This window comes from Microcaecilia unicolor, chromosome 2, assembly GCF_901765095.1.
Source record: "Microcaecilia unicolor chromosome 2, aMicUni1.1, whole genome shotgun sequence".
NCBI classification, from domain to species: Eukaryota; Metazoa; Chordata; class Amphibia; order Gymnophiona; family Siphonopidae; genus Microcaecilia; species Microcaecilia unicolor.
In genome coordinates, this window is record NC_044032.1 from 30,929,258 (window position 1) to 30,945,132 (window position 15,875).

General features: G+C 42.2%; 1 protein-coding gene across 1 annotated transcript in view; it reads left to right on the forward strand.

Annotated features, from left to right (window-relative positions):
- The first annotated feature begins 468 nt into the window (after positions 1-468).
- Positions 469-15,875, forward strand: part of LOC115462840 (protein hinderin-like) — a 394,127-nt gene continuing 378,720 nt past the window's right edge. The window contains exon 1 of the mRNA XM_030192876.1: positions 469-498. Coding sequence (XP_030048736.1) covers positions 483-498 — 16 coding nt within the window. The 5' untranslated portion in view covers positions 469-482. The remainder of the gene's footprint in view (positions 499-15,875) is intronic.

The window sequence follows — 15,875 nt, forward strand, 5'->3', positions numbered from 1 at the left end:
GTACTTATTTTTGTACCTGGGACAGTGGCAGGTTAAAGTGACTTGCCCAGAGTCAAAAGGATTGGCCTTGGGAGTCTAATCCAGTTCCCCTAGTTCTCAGACCACTGCACTAACCATTAGGTTACTCCTCCGTTCCAATAAATGCTTAATTCCAGTTTTGCACGGGTAGAGAATGAGAGTTTAGATCGGTAGTCTCAGACATCTTAGATACAGTGAACAGAATTGTGCATCTCTGTATTCGCAACCAATAACCAACATCCACATTTGCTTTAAGTGTTGCCTAGGTGTATAAAGATAGGTTAGTTTGCATAGTGTATGCTACAGACCATCTCTGGAGAATCACTGATCACCAAGGTTGGGAAGTGTTCCTTAGGAAAGACATTAAGATGCTAGATGAGCCTGTTTTATCCCTTAAACTGTTTATTCTGGTCTGTTTTTGTTCCTTAATGGTGGTATTTTCAGAGTCAAACGAAGAACAATCAATGGTGTTCCTCCCAGGTAAGGTATCTTGCATTTGGTAACATTTTTCTATTTTGAAATGAGGCATTATGGAGCTGGTAATGTTGAAAAAAAAATTATAAAAACATACAAACTTTTCTACATATTCATTTTTACTACTATTCAGTTTTGTCAATGCTTACGGTATTCAAATTTGGATCTGAAAAAATATAGTAGTTGTAGTAATATGATAATGTTGTCTTGTGGAAGTGATGCCTGTCAAAGTAGCATATGGGTTATGGGTTTGCCATTGACTCTTGTGCGGATATCGGGCTTTGATTGTGAAGCTCATATTCTGTTCTTTGAGCTGACAAGGGCTGAAGATGATGTGAAGGTAGAATTTTGCAGTCCATGAAGAGAGGAAGTCTCAGGTATCACAATAGTTTCATTTAGTAGCTTGATTTCAAGTTTGAAGCCCAGAGCAGCAAGAGGAAACTGGAGGTCCTTAATAATAGACAAAAACACAATGCTATTTTTCTGTACTTCTGTTAACTTATTTTATTACAGTAGTAGACATGTGCAGCTCTCTGTAATACACATGAGACAGATATCCGTGTTCTGTGAAACTTAAAATCTAGTCAAGAGACACTGACTAAACAATCGGGTTTCAAGAATTTATTACACTAAACAAGGTTTAAATCAAAGTCAATGATCAGGAAGAGCCAAAATATGAGTACTATCAGAAAGATCAGATTTAGTCAGGAGTTTTTGGCTACAAAAGAGTGAAGCACCAGCTTTGGAAGACACTGTTGGTCATATGGGCTATAAAGGTGTAAAGTATGGAATTGGGAGTTAAGGGGAGATGAGAGTAGCTTGCCCAACAGGTAGAGGATATGAGGAAGGATGCAGAGGGTGATAAGAGGTATCATATTAGACGAAATAGCACCACTACAAACAAGAACCTCACGAAGACACAACTCGATACCATGATATAACAAAGAACTGAAAAAACTAAAGTTAGGAGGCTAGAACGAGCATGGACAAAAATAAAGGACGAATACACACACAATGCATGGAAACAAATGCAAAGAAAATACAAGTATGCAATACCCAGCAGATCGAATCTGGACAAACTTCGCACTCCTCAACACTGAAACCGTCACCCAAGCGATTAACAGATTCGCCAAATCCCACTGTAAACTGGACGTATGTCCTAACAACCTAATAAAATCTGCCCCACAACGCTTCATAACAGACCACACCTAAACTACTTACTACAACATGGACTCTTTCCTAAGGACAAAGGCAATATACTACTCACCCCAATACCTAAAGACTCGAAGAAAAAAGAAAACGTCATCACCAACTACCGCCTGGTAGCATCTATCTCTCTGACAGTTAAACTACTGGAAAGCATGGTAACCAAGCTTACCTGAATAAATTTTCAGTACTACACGAATCACAATCAGGATTCCGCTCCAACCACAGCACCGAAACAGTACTAATCACTCTTTTAACCAAATTCAAGCAAGAAATTACAACCGGCAAGAGTGTACTTCTCCTACAATTTGACATGTCAAGTGCGTTCGACATGGTCAACCATACAATATTATTAAACATACTAGAATACTTCGGGATCGGTGGAAGTGTACTCAGTTGGATCAACGGCTTCCCAACTGCAAGAACATACCAGGTGATGGCAAACTCGAACACATCACTACCATAGAAACCAGAATGTGGAGTACCCCAGGGATCACCGCTATCACCGACTCTTTTCAACCTAATGATGACCCCACTAGCCAAAGCCCTATCCGACCAAGGCCTTAACCCCTACATCTACGCAGATGATGTCACGATATACATCCCGTTCAAACATGATCTAACAGAAATCACAAACGAAATCAAACTTAGCCTCCAGATCATGAACTCATGGGCGGATACATTTCAATTAAAGCTCAACGCAGAAAAAACACATTATCTCATCCTTTCATCTCCATACAATACGAACAAACCCACACATATAAACACCCCAGACTACACCCTTCCTGTTTCAGACAACCTGAAAATTCTTGGTGTTACAATCGACTGAAACCTTACGCTAGAGAGCCAAGTGAAAAATACTACAAAGAAAATGTTTCATTCAATGTGGAAACTTAAACAAGTAAAACCTTTCTTCCTGAGGGAAATATTTCGTAACCTGGTACAATCATTGGTTCTATGTCACCTAGACTACTGCAATGCAATCTACGCTGGATGCAAAGAACAAATCTTGAAGAAACTCCAAATTGTCCAAAACACCGCATCGAGACTCATATTTGGAAGAATGAAATACAATAGTTCTAAGCCCTTACAAGAAAAACTACATTGGCTCCCAATCAAAGATCGAATCGCGTTCAAGGTCTGCACCCTCGTTCATAAAATTATTCATGGCGAAGCACCAGCCTACATGGCAGACATTGTAGACCTGCCAACCTGTTATTCTTGTACATTTAATTGTAACAATATGCTGAACCTCTTACTCTGTTAATGGAGATGCCATTGCAATATAATGTAAGCCACATTGAACCTGCAAATAGGTGGGAAAATGTGGGATAAAAATGCAGCAAATAAATAAATAAACACAAAAAGATCAGCACACTTTTACCTAAATCTCCACTTCCCAAGTTGCAAAGCTCTAAAATATAAAACAACTTATGCATCCAGCTTCTCGTACATAAACAGTCAGTGAAGGAAAACACAGCAAAGCACGAAGGGGAGGGGAGAGAGGGCAGAGGGTAGGGACAAACACACTCCCACATGCACACAGAAGAAACCTTGCTAGCCCCCGTTTCATTTGCATCAGAAACGGGGCTTTTTTTTACTAGTATGTAAATAAAACCTTGACGTCTGGGTCATGAATTTCTTTAGCTTTTCTATATATTTCTTACATAGTAACATAGTAGATGACGGCAGAAAAAGACCTGCACGGTCCATCCAGTCTGCCCACAAGACAAACACCAGAGCTGGTGGTTGGGAGGCGGGGATAGGGCTGGCCAGACTTATACGGTCTGTGCACTGAAGAGGACAGTACAAATAAAAAAGTAGCACATATGAATTTGTCTTCTTGGGCAGACTGGATGGACCGTGCAGGTCTTTTTCTGCCGTCATCTACTATGTTACTATGTATACCTTACCTTGATTTGTACCTGCCTTATTCAGGGCACAGACCGTACAAGTCTGCCCAGCAGTACTTCCCGCCTCCCAACCACCAGTCCCGCCTCCCATCACCGGCTCTGGCACAGACCGTATAAGTCTGCGTTCCATTATCCTCGCCTCCCAACCACCAACCCCTCTTCCCCCCACCTGCTCCGCCACCCAATTTCGGCTAAGCTGATTATTACAACTCATTAAGAGACAAATCATTACACATCCTTTCCACTCCAGCCTATATAGATTTAGGCTGAGTCCACTTCATTAAATGGTGCATCATATTGTCTCTTGTCACACTGATTCACCCCCTGTAGCTGGAAAAGCAAATGATTTTTTTTCTGAGGTGACCCATACATCAGGATTTATACCACTAAGTCCCCCTTTTGCATGACAAAAAAAAGATCTGCTATATGTTCCTCTGTGTTATCCTCTGCATGATAATCTGGAGGTAGGGCACTGGGAGGAAGTACTAGATACAAAGAAGTACATCTTTTTTTTTTTTTTTTTCAAAATAATCAGCTTTATTTTTAACCTCCGCTAATTTCTGTTCCATTTCATCTTTGATTTGATCAACCTTTTTCGAACCTGACAGAGCATGTGCTTTATCACATTTTAAACATTTCTCATATCATTTAAAATACTCGTCTACTGGTCTGAAGCTATTTTCTTTTGTTCCAAAATTTCTCTTAAATTTATGAGTATTTCATATTTAAAAGTACTGTTTGGTGGGAAGCAAAAAGCAGAATTATTTCTGTTATAACTGTTCCATTTATCCAAATATTTATAACATTCCAGCCCATAATTTATTTTCATGTAAGCTGCTGACCCCGAGAATAGGGTCTCAGACTTTTTTTTTGATTTCCCATAATTAATATGCTGAGAGGAATCTCGAAATCTCATGCCACTGACTCCTATCCCAGGAGTTCCTTTTGAATCTCTCTCCTGTGAGATTTTTTTTTGTTTTGTTACATTTGTACCCCGCGCTTTCCCACTCATGGCAGGCTCAATGCGGCTTACATGGGGCAATGAAGGGTTAAGTGACTTGCCCAGAGTCACAAGGAGCTGCCTGTGCCTGAAGTGGGAATCGAACTCAGTTCCCCAGGACCAAAGTCCATCACCCTAACCACTAGGCCACTCCTCCATCAGATCAGACAAAACTTCTCTGTATGCCCGACAGACTTTAATTCCTAGAGTCTGTAATCTGGCCCCCAGCCAGATTGGCTTAGACCCACTGAGCTTAAAAGCCTCTTCTCTTGGACTTTGTGTCTTAAGCAAGTTGAGAATCCAGTCATCACATATACTCCCAATCGATAAATGATTCACAAAGTTAATGTTAGTTTTCCACAAACTTAGGTTTTTTAAAACATGAAATATATATAGTATCTACAACCCACAAGAGGGCAGCGTTGATCAATGCAAATAATTCACAGACAGCAGAACATAGCTTTCAGGTTTCAGCCGAGGGAAGTCTTGACTCACCAATTTGCTTCATTTCTTTGAAGGCATGAATAAACATGTGGATAAAGGTGAGCCGGTTGATGTAGTGTATCTAGATTTTCAGAAAGCTTTTCATAAAGTTCCTCATGAGACTCCTGAGAAAATTAGAGTCATGGGATAGGAGGCAAGGTTCTGGTGTGGCTTAGGAATTTGTTATTGGACAGAAAACAGGGTTGGCTTAAATGGTCATTTCTCAATGGAGGAGGATGAACAGTGGAGTGCAGCAGGGATCTGTACTGGGACCAGTACTATTTAATGTATTTATAAATGGTATGGAAATCGGAACAACGAGTGAGATGATCAAACTTGCAGATGATACAAAACTATTCAAGGTTGTTAAAACACGTGCGGACTGTGAAAAATTGCAGGAAGACCTTAGGAAATTGGAAGACTGGGCGTTCAAATGGCAGATGAAATTTAATGTGAACAAATGCAAGGTGATGCACATTGGAAAGAATAATCTGAATCATAGTTACCTGATGCTAGGGTCCACCTTGGGGGTCAGCATTTAAGAAAAAGATCTGGGTGTTGTAGATAATATGCTTAAATCTTCTGCTCAGTGTGCAACGGTGGCCATAAAAGCAAACAGGATGCTAGGAATTATTAGAAAAGGGATGATGAATAAGAGTGAAAATAATATAATGCCCTTGTATCGCTCCATGGTGTGTCCAACCTTGAGTATTGTCTTCAGTTCTGGTTGCCGTATCTCAAAAAAGATATAGTTTAATTAGAAAAGGTTCAAAGAAGAGCAACCAAAATAATAAAGGGGATGGAACTCCTCTCGTATGAGGAAAGGCTAAAGAGGTTAGGGCTCTTCAGGTTGGAAAAGAGACGGATGAGGGGAGATACGATTCAGGTCTACAAAATCCTGAGTGGTGTAGAATGAGTAGAAGTAAATCGATATGTTACTTGTTCCAAAAGTACAAAGACTAGGGGACACTCGGAAGTGACATGGAAATATTTTTAAAACAAATAGAAGGAAATATTTTTTCACGCAACGAATAGTTAAGTTCTGGAACTCTTTGCTGGAGGATGTGGTAACAGCGGTTAGCATATCTGGGTTTAAAAAAAGGTTTGGACAAATTCCTGGAGGAAATGTCCATAGTCTGATATTGAGACAGACAAGGGAAGCAGCTGCTTGCCCTGGGATTTGTAGCATGGAGTGCTGCTACGATTTGGGTTTCTGCCAGGTACTTGTGACCTGCCTTGGCCACTGTTTGGCAAACAGGATAGATGGTCCATTGGTCTGACCTAGTATGGCTGTTCTTATGTACTTTGCTGAGTTATATGCGGACAGCTCCTGGGGTTCTGATGTAGAGTCAGAAGACTTCTCAGAGGAGGTCTCTCTTGGCCTACCTTCAGACCCTAATGACAAGAGTCAGGTAGCTGATGCCATCCCATTTAAGTTGAAAATTGAGGATGAGCCCTGGGCCAAGATGTTGACCATCCTCGATTTCTCTCTTAAGGAAGCGATAACAGTGCACATTCACAGCATCTTTAAAACTGTGTAGAAGAGAAATTGAGAGACACCACGCTATGTGGTGCAGGTTGTTCTAAAGAAGGCACACTCTCTCTATATATATAGAAGGCTCCCGGATTCGAGAAGCTACATCTTCCTCACCATTCCATGGTGGCTGAATTTGTTCTCAAAAGAGCCAGAAGCTCGAGGACCCATGCCTTGGCTCCCCCAGGTAGGTATGCTTACACTCTGGAGCATTTTCGGAGGAAAGTGTTACAAGGCTCAATACTCATTTTCTGCATCTAGTCTTAACCAGCTCTTCATAATTATCTACCTGAAGAACTTGGTCAGCAGTGTGGTGGAATTTGCAGGGACTGTCCTTCTCTGTTAAATTGTACAGTGCTGCATAACCCTAGTAGCGCTCTAGAAATGTTAAGTAGTAGTAGTAGTAGAGTAGGCCATAGAACTCTACCAGATAATGAATAAGCAGAAGGAATGTCGAAAGCATATAATCTAGGCAACTTTTGATGTGGCATCAAGACTGTGACAGAACAGTGTGTTTTAAGCTTGCAAAACTGACTTAATTAGTTCTGAAGTGTATTTCTCTAGTTTGGCCAGCAGGTAGTGCATGTTTATGTTTTGAAACTTTCCAAACGAATGGAACAAAATACCAGTACTCATCATAGGAAGAAGACGCTCACACCAACAGCTGGAAGAGCCAAACCACTACCCAATCAACAATACAGAAGCTAGACAAACAAACAGCAACATAAATCCAAACACGAACAAAACCCAACAGAACCACAACAGCAAAATGGACAGACCACACAGACAACTATGAGCTGTCAAGAACACCAACAATAAAGACGACACATATGTCCCAATACCCACAGGCTACATATACTCAAGCTCAGTAATGAACAAGACAACACTACTAAGAGACTGGATAGAAACAGAACAAATTGGACTACTGCTTGTAACTGAAACATGGTTACATCTTGAAGGCGACCATGCACTACTAGACCTATACCCACCAGGATACAAAATAAAACATATCAACAGAACCAAAAAAAAGAGGAGGAGGCGTAGCAGTAATATACAAATCCTCCTTCACAACAGAACCAATCGCTAAACACACATCCTCAACATTCGAAATCCTGGCATGTAAAATCACTGACAAAACACCTGACCAACTATGCATCACACTATCATCCCCCAGGAAGCTGGACAAACAACCAAGATGATTTCATGGACTTCAAATCAAATATCTGCACCAGTCACCCAAACGTCCTACTAATAGGTGACACAAACCTACACCTAGAAAAACAAAACAACACAAACACCAACACACTAATGAACTTCATAAACCAGTGGAACTTTACAACAGCACAAGGAGTCGCATCACACACAAAAGGTCACCGATTAGATATACTAGCACACAGATTCTCAATGAGTAACAGTCACATAGTAGCAAACCACACATGGGAAGAGGTCCCATGGTCAGACCACAAGAAGCTCACCTTCACCTTACAATAGAAGAAAAATGGCAAAAAAAGAGAGCCAAGAACCCAACACACAACAGCCAGAGGGAAAATAGACAACCTCACATTTTGGACAACAACGATAAATGAACTCAAAGACCTATCACCCAAGGAGGAACACTTTATGAGAAAATGGGATGAAATAAGTGAAAACATATTAAAGAAAACAGCACCACTCAAAACAAAAATAACCACGTCCCTGGTTTAATGACAAACTATTACACATGAAGAAACTCTGCAGGAAACTTGAAAATACATGGGCCAAAAACAAAAGAGAGACAAACAAAACCATATGGAGAAAAGCCATAAGAACATATGCAAACAGTATAAAGAAAACAAAAGCAGAACACTACAGAACATATACGGACCTCGAACAGACCAACACAAAAAAATATTCAAACTCATGAACAAACTCCTGAAAACCCAGAACATATTGGCGACAACGGAAACACCACCAACTACTGATGAGCTTGCACAATACTTCAAAATCAAAACAGCAAACACAAGATCAACCCCTACTAAAACGACAAATAAATGTCACAGACTACATACAAGACTACGAAACACAGGGCAACCATACCGCAGCACACAGAACATGGACCACTTTCAAACTACCATCACAATTAAACACAGTAAAGACACTATTGACAAAATACGCACACGCATATTGCCTACTTGACAAATGCCCCAACTATATGATGAAAAACCCACCAGACTGGTTCATCGAGCATCTCACCAAACACATCACATGTTTGAAAAAGGTCAGTTTCCAACAGACAAAGGTGATATAGTACTCACACCCTTCCTCAAAAACACAACTAGCAAGATCAGTGATATCACAAATTATAGACCAGTTGCCTCAGCACCACTACTGACTAAAACGATGGAAGGTCTAATAAGTCAGCAACTAATGAAATACTTGACAACATTTTCAATTCTTCATAACTCCCAATTAGGTTTCAGACCACAACACAGCACTGAGATGGTCATAACACTGATAACGAAATTGAGAAGCATAATATGGCAAGGACAAAATGTATTATTACTACAATTAGATATGCCAAGTGTGATCGACTTAGTAGACCACACTACACTTATTACTCTGCTCGACAACTTGGGAATCGGTGGGGCAGTGGCAACATGGTTCAATTTTTATTTTTTAATTTTTGTTACATTTGTATCCCGCGCTTTCCCACTCATGGCAGGCTCAATGTGGCTTACATATAATGGCTTCCTAAAGACCAGATCCTATATTGTAAAGATGTCCAACCAAATATCAGCATAGCTCTGAGTGCAGGGTACCACAAGGATCACCATTATCGCCAATACTATTTAATGTAATGATGGCACCACTTGGGAAAAAAACTGAAACAAATGGGTTTCAACCCATTTATATATGCAGATGATGTCACCATCTTCATACCTTTCCAAAAGAATATCATAAACATACAGGGCAAAATTTTAAAAAACAGGACTGGAAATCATGGAAGAATATGCAACAGTCTTCAAACTGAACAGAGACAAAACCAACTTCCTAGTACTATCTATCCTGCACAACCCCACACTGCACATACTACCAAAAATTCACAATCAACCAACAAACATATAAAGTCGAAACACACCTTAAAATACTAGGGATCATACTCGATAAACACCTAACACTGGACAACCAAATATCTGCATTAACATCAAATTACTTCAGAACACTTTGGAAACTGAGAAGGATAAAAGACTATTTCTTTAGGCAATCCTTCCGAATACTGGTCCAGTCAACGATACTATCGCAACTAGACTACTGCATTGCAGCATACGTAGGGTGCAAGGAAAACACACTAAAATCTCTGCAAATGGTCCAAAACATGGCAGCAAGACTGATTTTCAAGAAATCGAAATATGAAAGAGCAACCCCACTACTTGAAACACTATATTGGCTACTAATCAAGGCAACAATATTTTTTAAAGCGAGCACCCTAATCTATAAATTACTATTCGGAATGACACCCGAATATATGCTTGACATGTTCGAACTATCCACAAGAAATTCAAACCCAGAAAACAGAAATTGCCTACTCCTACACCTACCTAATTGCAAAAATATCATCTACAAAACCATCTACACAGCAGGATTTAGCTACCTAGGTTCCAATTGGTGGAATTCGATACCAAAAACCATAAGAAACATCACAAATCTCCTCCAATTCAGAAATGAAATCAAAACCTATTTCTTCAAGAAATTATACAGCTAACTGCAAAGATATTGCCATCTCCTTTCAACACTTCCCCTCAAAACTATATGAATAAACACCACCAAAACTCAACAAGGAGCACAAGAACCACCACCTCCTTTTCCTCTTCAAATCTGTCTCTTTAGAAACTATATAAACAACTACACAAACTATGGATGCCCTCTCCACATTGTACAACACTATTGTAACTCCTCAAAAATGTAAACTGTAAGCCATTTTGAACCAAAACTTGTTTTTGGATATTAGTGGGATACAAGAATGCATAAAGAAATAAATAACCATGTTTCATAATTTTAGCAGGGTAGGGGTGAATATATTAGTTCTGACCGCTTCTGAGTCAAAGGTAATAAAATGGTATTTTTAAAGCAAAGCAGGTCACTAAAAATGCCAGCCCTAACCCACTGGATCTCTGTTTGGAAATCTACCTAGAAAAGATTTAAAGCAGCCTTAAAAACCTATGTTAACTGGGCCTATTCATGCTGTTATAAAAGTGTGAGGGTCATTGGGCCAGAATCAAATCATGGTCTGTCCAAGTTAAAGGAATGCCTGGATTAGTAGTAAGGATTTCATTCACTGAAATTGTCAAAGATGTGTCCTGTTGAGTGAATAGGGATGCGTAACCCTGGCAGCGCTATAGAAATGCTAAGTAGTAGTAGTAGTATGGTTAGCAGCTGTAGTAGATTTAAGTTGGTAATTAGCATTGAAAAAAATATTCTTGTAGATAAGCTTGAGGGTCGTCTACATAAATATTAAAATCACTGTGAGGGAGTGAGTGGTATAATGGCAGATGTCCCTGAGAACACACACTCATTGATACTGCAGTTAAGCCCACTGAGCCAGAGAGGCGGGGCTCAGGCTATTCGGTGGTTAAATGCCCTGGAGTTGAGTAGTTCAGAGAGGCCCTGAGGCAAGAGGTCTCCAGGAGCGAGACCCCCAAATACAGTGGAAGACTGTGAGAGAAGGAATCCTTCCAAGAAGTTGGTTGGGCAGTAGTACCTGTGGAAGACTTGGGGAAACAAAGTGGCCCTCAAGCTTTTATCTACAGAGTCTGTGTGGGAAAGGCAGTCAAGGTTGTAAGTTTATGCGATCATCTTGAAGACTTGCATGTTGTGTGTCCAGGCTGAAGGTAAAACTGTGTTGGACTGTGCTTGGTTGGAACGGTATCATTGTGTTTAAGGTGTGGCCAGAAGCCAGCCCTAGTGACACTGCTTCCTTAGGGCTCGACCAGAACACTGACAGCACTGCACTTAGCAGTGATGCATCAGACTTTCATATTAGAAAACAGTAATAAAGAATTATTCTGTTTACTCTTACCCCTTGTCTGCCTCTGTCTGTGAACGTTCACTGCCTTTCCGTGGAGTCAGGTTACCACAATTATCAACTACAATTGGGAGTCCATGTCTCAAGGAATGAGAAGAAAGGCATTCAATCAACTCTGCAAGTAATAGAAGAAATGGAGGCTGGTAACTAGAGCAACAAAGTTAGGCCCAGATGATCACAAGCCCTGCGCTGTTCCGAACAGCGCTCTAAAATTAGCGCTGGAACAGCATGGGGCAATAATGCTCCTATGATCAAAGCTAATAGCATGCAAATTCATGTGCGCTATTAGCTCTGTTCATAGGGGTACTTCTGCAGGAGTATAGTGCCTGGGCATGCACCCAAGGCAAATCTTCCTGCAGAAGTTTTTTTTTGACGGGTCCGGGCTGTCAAAAAAAAAAAAAGCCTGGACCTGTCAAACGGGAGGTTTCCCCTCCCTCTCCATGCATGAAAAGGGCTGGAGGTCCGCTGAAACAAATAAAGTTTCCCTGGTGGCCTTGTCCATCCCCCCGACATCCCCCTGACATGGGTATGGGGGGGGGGGGGCTGGAGGTCCTGTGGAATTCTAGCCCCCCCTAATCCCCCACCCTGACACAAAAAACCCCTCCCTGGTGGCCCAGTGGGCAACCCTACTCCCATACTATCTCTCACCCTCTCTGGTGGTCTTGCGTCCCCTGATCACCCCCCGTACCTTGTAGTGACAGAGGAGGGAGTATCACTTCCTCCTTCCAGTGCTGCCTCCAAAATGACGGTGCCCTGCCTGGGATGTACTGGACAGGGCTTCCCTACATTCGCCCGTGCCTTCCCACCACGCAAACGCGCTCTCCTCGGTTCTTTTTCTACCGCGGTGAGGAGATGGCATGTTTTTTTACCGTCTCCTCACATTGCTCAGTCCATAAGAGCTTTTTTGTGCCTTTCAGCAATTATTTTTGTCCAAATTTGTGTTCCCAGATGTGGAACCTCCTTTTTTGTTTTCCCCTTATATTTTTAGTTTATTTTGCCCGGTTTTAAGTTTCCTTTCTTTTTCGTCTTCATTCGGCCGCTTGTAGGCATTGACTTCAGCCTGGAGTTTTCCCTTCACCTCTGGGAAGGACATCCATTCTTGGTGTCGTCTTTGCATGAAGAAGAGGACCCAGATTTCTAGAGAGGCTGAACGAGAGAGAATTTTTTGGAGCCAAGTCCGGTTTCTCATGTCTGCATCAGCATCGACATCGAGTATCACACTGGCATCAGGAGCATTGGTAAGCATGGCTGCTGCTAGACCCTTGACACTGGGAGCAGTGAAGCATCGAGTGGGTCTTCACCTGCCTCGGCCTCCTGCTGTGCATTGCCCCTGGGACCATCCATTGTTGTATCCAACCCCAAGGTGATGTATGGATTCAATGTTGTCCTTTTCGGCTCCGAGGTGCCTTGGTGACAGGCTTTAGATGAAGGCCAAGAAGTATTGTCATTGATCGCCCTTGACGCATGGTGCTGGGAGCTCCGGGGCATCGAAGGATTCAGCACCGAGAAGCGTTGGCAGCAGGAGGACCTCTCCCCCTACATAGAGGAGGTGCTGATGCACTGGTTCCCAGCAGCCAAGACCCAACTCCAGTGTCAACCCCAGCATTTCTGCAACCTACTTTTGTGTATACCTTACCTTGATTTGTACCTGTCCTTTTCAGGGCACAGACCGTATAAGGCTGGCCAGCACTATCCCCGCCTCCCAACTACCAGTCCCACCTCCCACCACCGGCTCTGGCACAGACCGTATAAGTCTGCCCAGCACCATCCCCGCCTCCCGCCACCCAATCTCGGCTAAGCTCCTTAGGATCCATTCCTTCTGAACAGGATTCCTTTATGTTTATCCCACGCATGTTTGAATTCTGTAGAGCAACTCCACTACTCATAATGCTACATTCGTTCCCAATCAAGGCCAGATTATATTTCAAAACCAGCACAATCATCTTTAAAATACTGTTTGGCATGTCACTGGACTACATGCTAGACATGATCAATCACCAAGAAATGCAAGCCCAGAAACCAGAGGTTACCTACTACTTCACTTGCCCAACTGCAAAAACATACTATATTAAGTCCACCTACATGGCAGGATTTAGCTACCTGTGCTCAAAATGGTGGAACTCAATTCCCATAGTCATAAGAAGAATCACGAACTACCTCCAGTTCAGAAAAGACCTAAATCTTCAGGAAATTCTATGAGTAAAATAAGCACTCATCATTCTGGAACAACAGAATGCCGCTAAACCTTGGATCATCAGAGACTGCTGCTCCCCTAAAAGAAGACTGTCATAGCTCCACTCAATAGAACACTGAAGTACCTGCTCTACCACCAGAAGCGCCTGTCACCAGACAGTAAATGAATTGCACTACAGAAAGGAATTTATTTATTTATTCCATTTGTATCCCGCGCTTTCCCACACAAGCAAGGATCAATGCTGCTTACATAGTAACAATAAAAAAAGGAATTACAAGTCGTAAGAATATACAATTTGTAGTAAACGTAATATTAATGGGGTTAATGGATAAGTAAATTGCGCCTGAACCAACACCCCGCCTTTCCCGATGTTGGCCCTTGATGAGCGCATCTGGGCCTTGTTCCCTGAGCTGCTGCATGTCCTAATGCAATGGTGTGCATCGGAATCTAGGGTGCTTGCGCCTACCCTGCCTCCCATTGCAGACCCGTTTGGTCTGCAGCCTGCAGTGCAGCCTCCAATACCAATGCCGCATGCGGCTCCGGTGTCAACTGCCACTCAAGCCGGTATTTCCTTAACTTCAGTGGATGAAGCTTTGCTGGAGTTGAGGCAGGAAGCTCCTGCTGCTCCCCATTCAAAGCAAGGGACGAGCTTTTGACTGACTCCAGCAGAGCACAGCCGCAGTAAAAGTGTCCGTCCCGGATAACTTGCTGGTCGGGGGGGGGGGGGAGAGAGCTGAAATTTTTTTCTCAAAATGTGGCCCCTTATAACCTTCGACTGGTACGTTCTTCAAATAGTACCTGCCTGTGCTGAGAGCTGAATGAATGAGCTCTCGGTGGGCAGTTTGGAGGTTTTTGAAACCAATTGAGTTTGTACCCTGTTAACAAGTGTCCCATTTATTGTCCTCTTGCCACCAAGTCTCTGAGATGCCTATTATATCTACCTCATCAGTTAGTGTTATATGCTCTAACTCTGCCATCCTATTTTTTAGACTTCTAGCATTTGTATACAGGCACTTCAAATTGTGTTTTTTTCCTTTGATCTACAAGCTGCTTAGAAGTTGAAGGGGATAATGTTCTTCCTTTATCCTGCTCTCTCATTAAGCACATGTGGCTTACTTTCAGCATTGTTGAAACCTCTCTACTGGGATTCCCTAAATGTCCTGTTTCAATAGTATCCTTCAAGGATACTCCAAACCGAACCGTGCGCTCCTGGGCGACTGTTGGCTGCCCCCCACCCCATTATATTTTAAAAGCTTCTTTATCTCCTTTTTAAAAGTTAGCAGCAGAAGCCTGGTGAACCCATCCTTTCGGAACAGTTTCCCCCTTTCCCAGAATGTTGCCCATTTCCTAACAAATCTAAATCCCTCATCCCTGCACCATCGTCTCTCAACCATGCATTGAGACCAGAGCTCTGCCTGCCTTTTGGGTCCTGCGCGTTGAACGTGGAGCATCTCTAAAAATGCTACCCTGGAGGATCTGGACTTCAGCCTTTTACCTAAGAGCCTATATTTGGCTTCCAGAACTTCACTCCCACATTTTCCTATGTCATTGGTACCCACATGTACCAAGATTGCTGACTCCTCCCTAGCACTATCTAAGATACTGTCTAGGTGACGTGTGAGGTCCGCCACTTTCACACCAGGCATCCCTGCACCATGAGCTATGGAAAGCTATTTAACTTAAGTCTTGGGCACTGATTTCACCTCAAGAAGCAGGAGGTGGGATGAGCATCAGTAGTTGAATTCACAGCAATAAAGAAGCAGGGAGTGTTAGGAGAACCAAATAAAAGAGCGTGCAGAGAAAAACCAAAAATAATCACGGTCTTCCCCCCCTGCTTCTCTCAGGCTCTGATCTGCTTGAGCAAGTTGATGGGTGCTAGATTTCTTGTTTGTAGTATGAAAAGGGTTATGGTGAACAGTGTGGTTTGGGATTTGCTGTTTGAATGCATAGCTTATTTCGAAACACAGCTGATAGTCTAATTTAGTGATTGA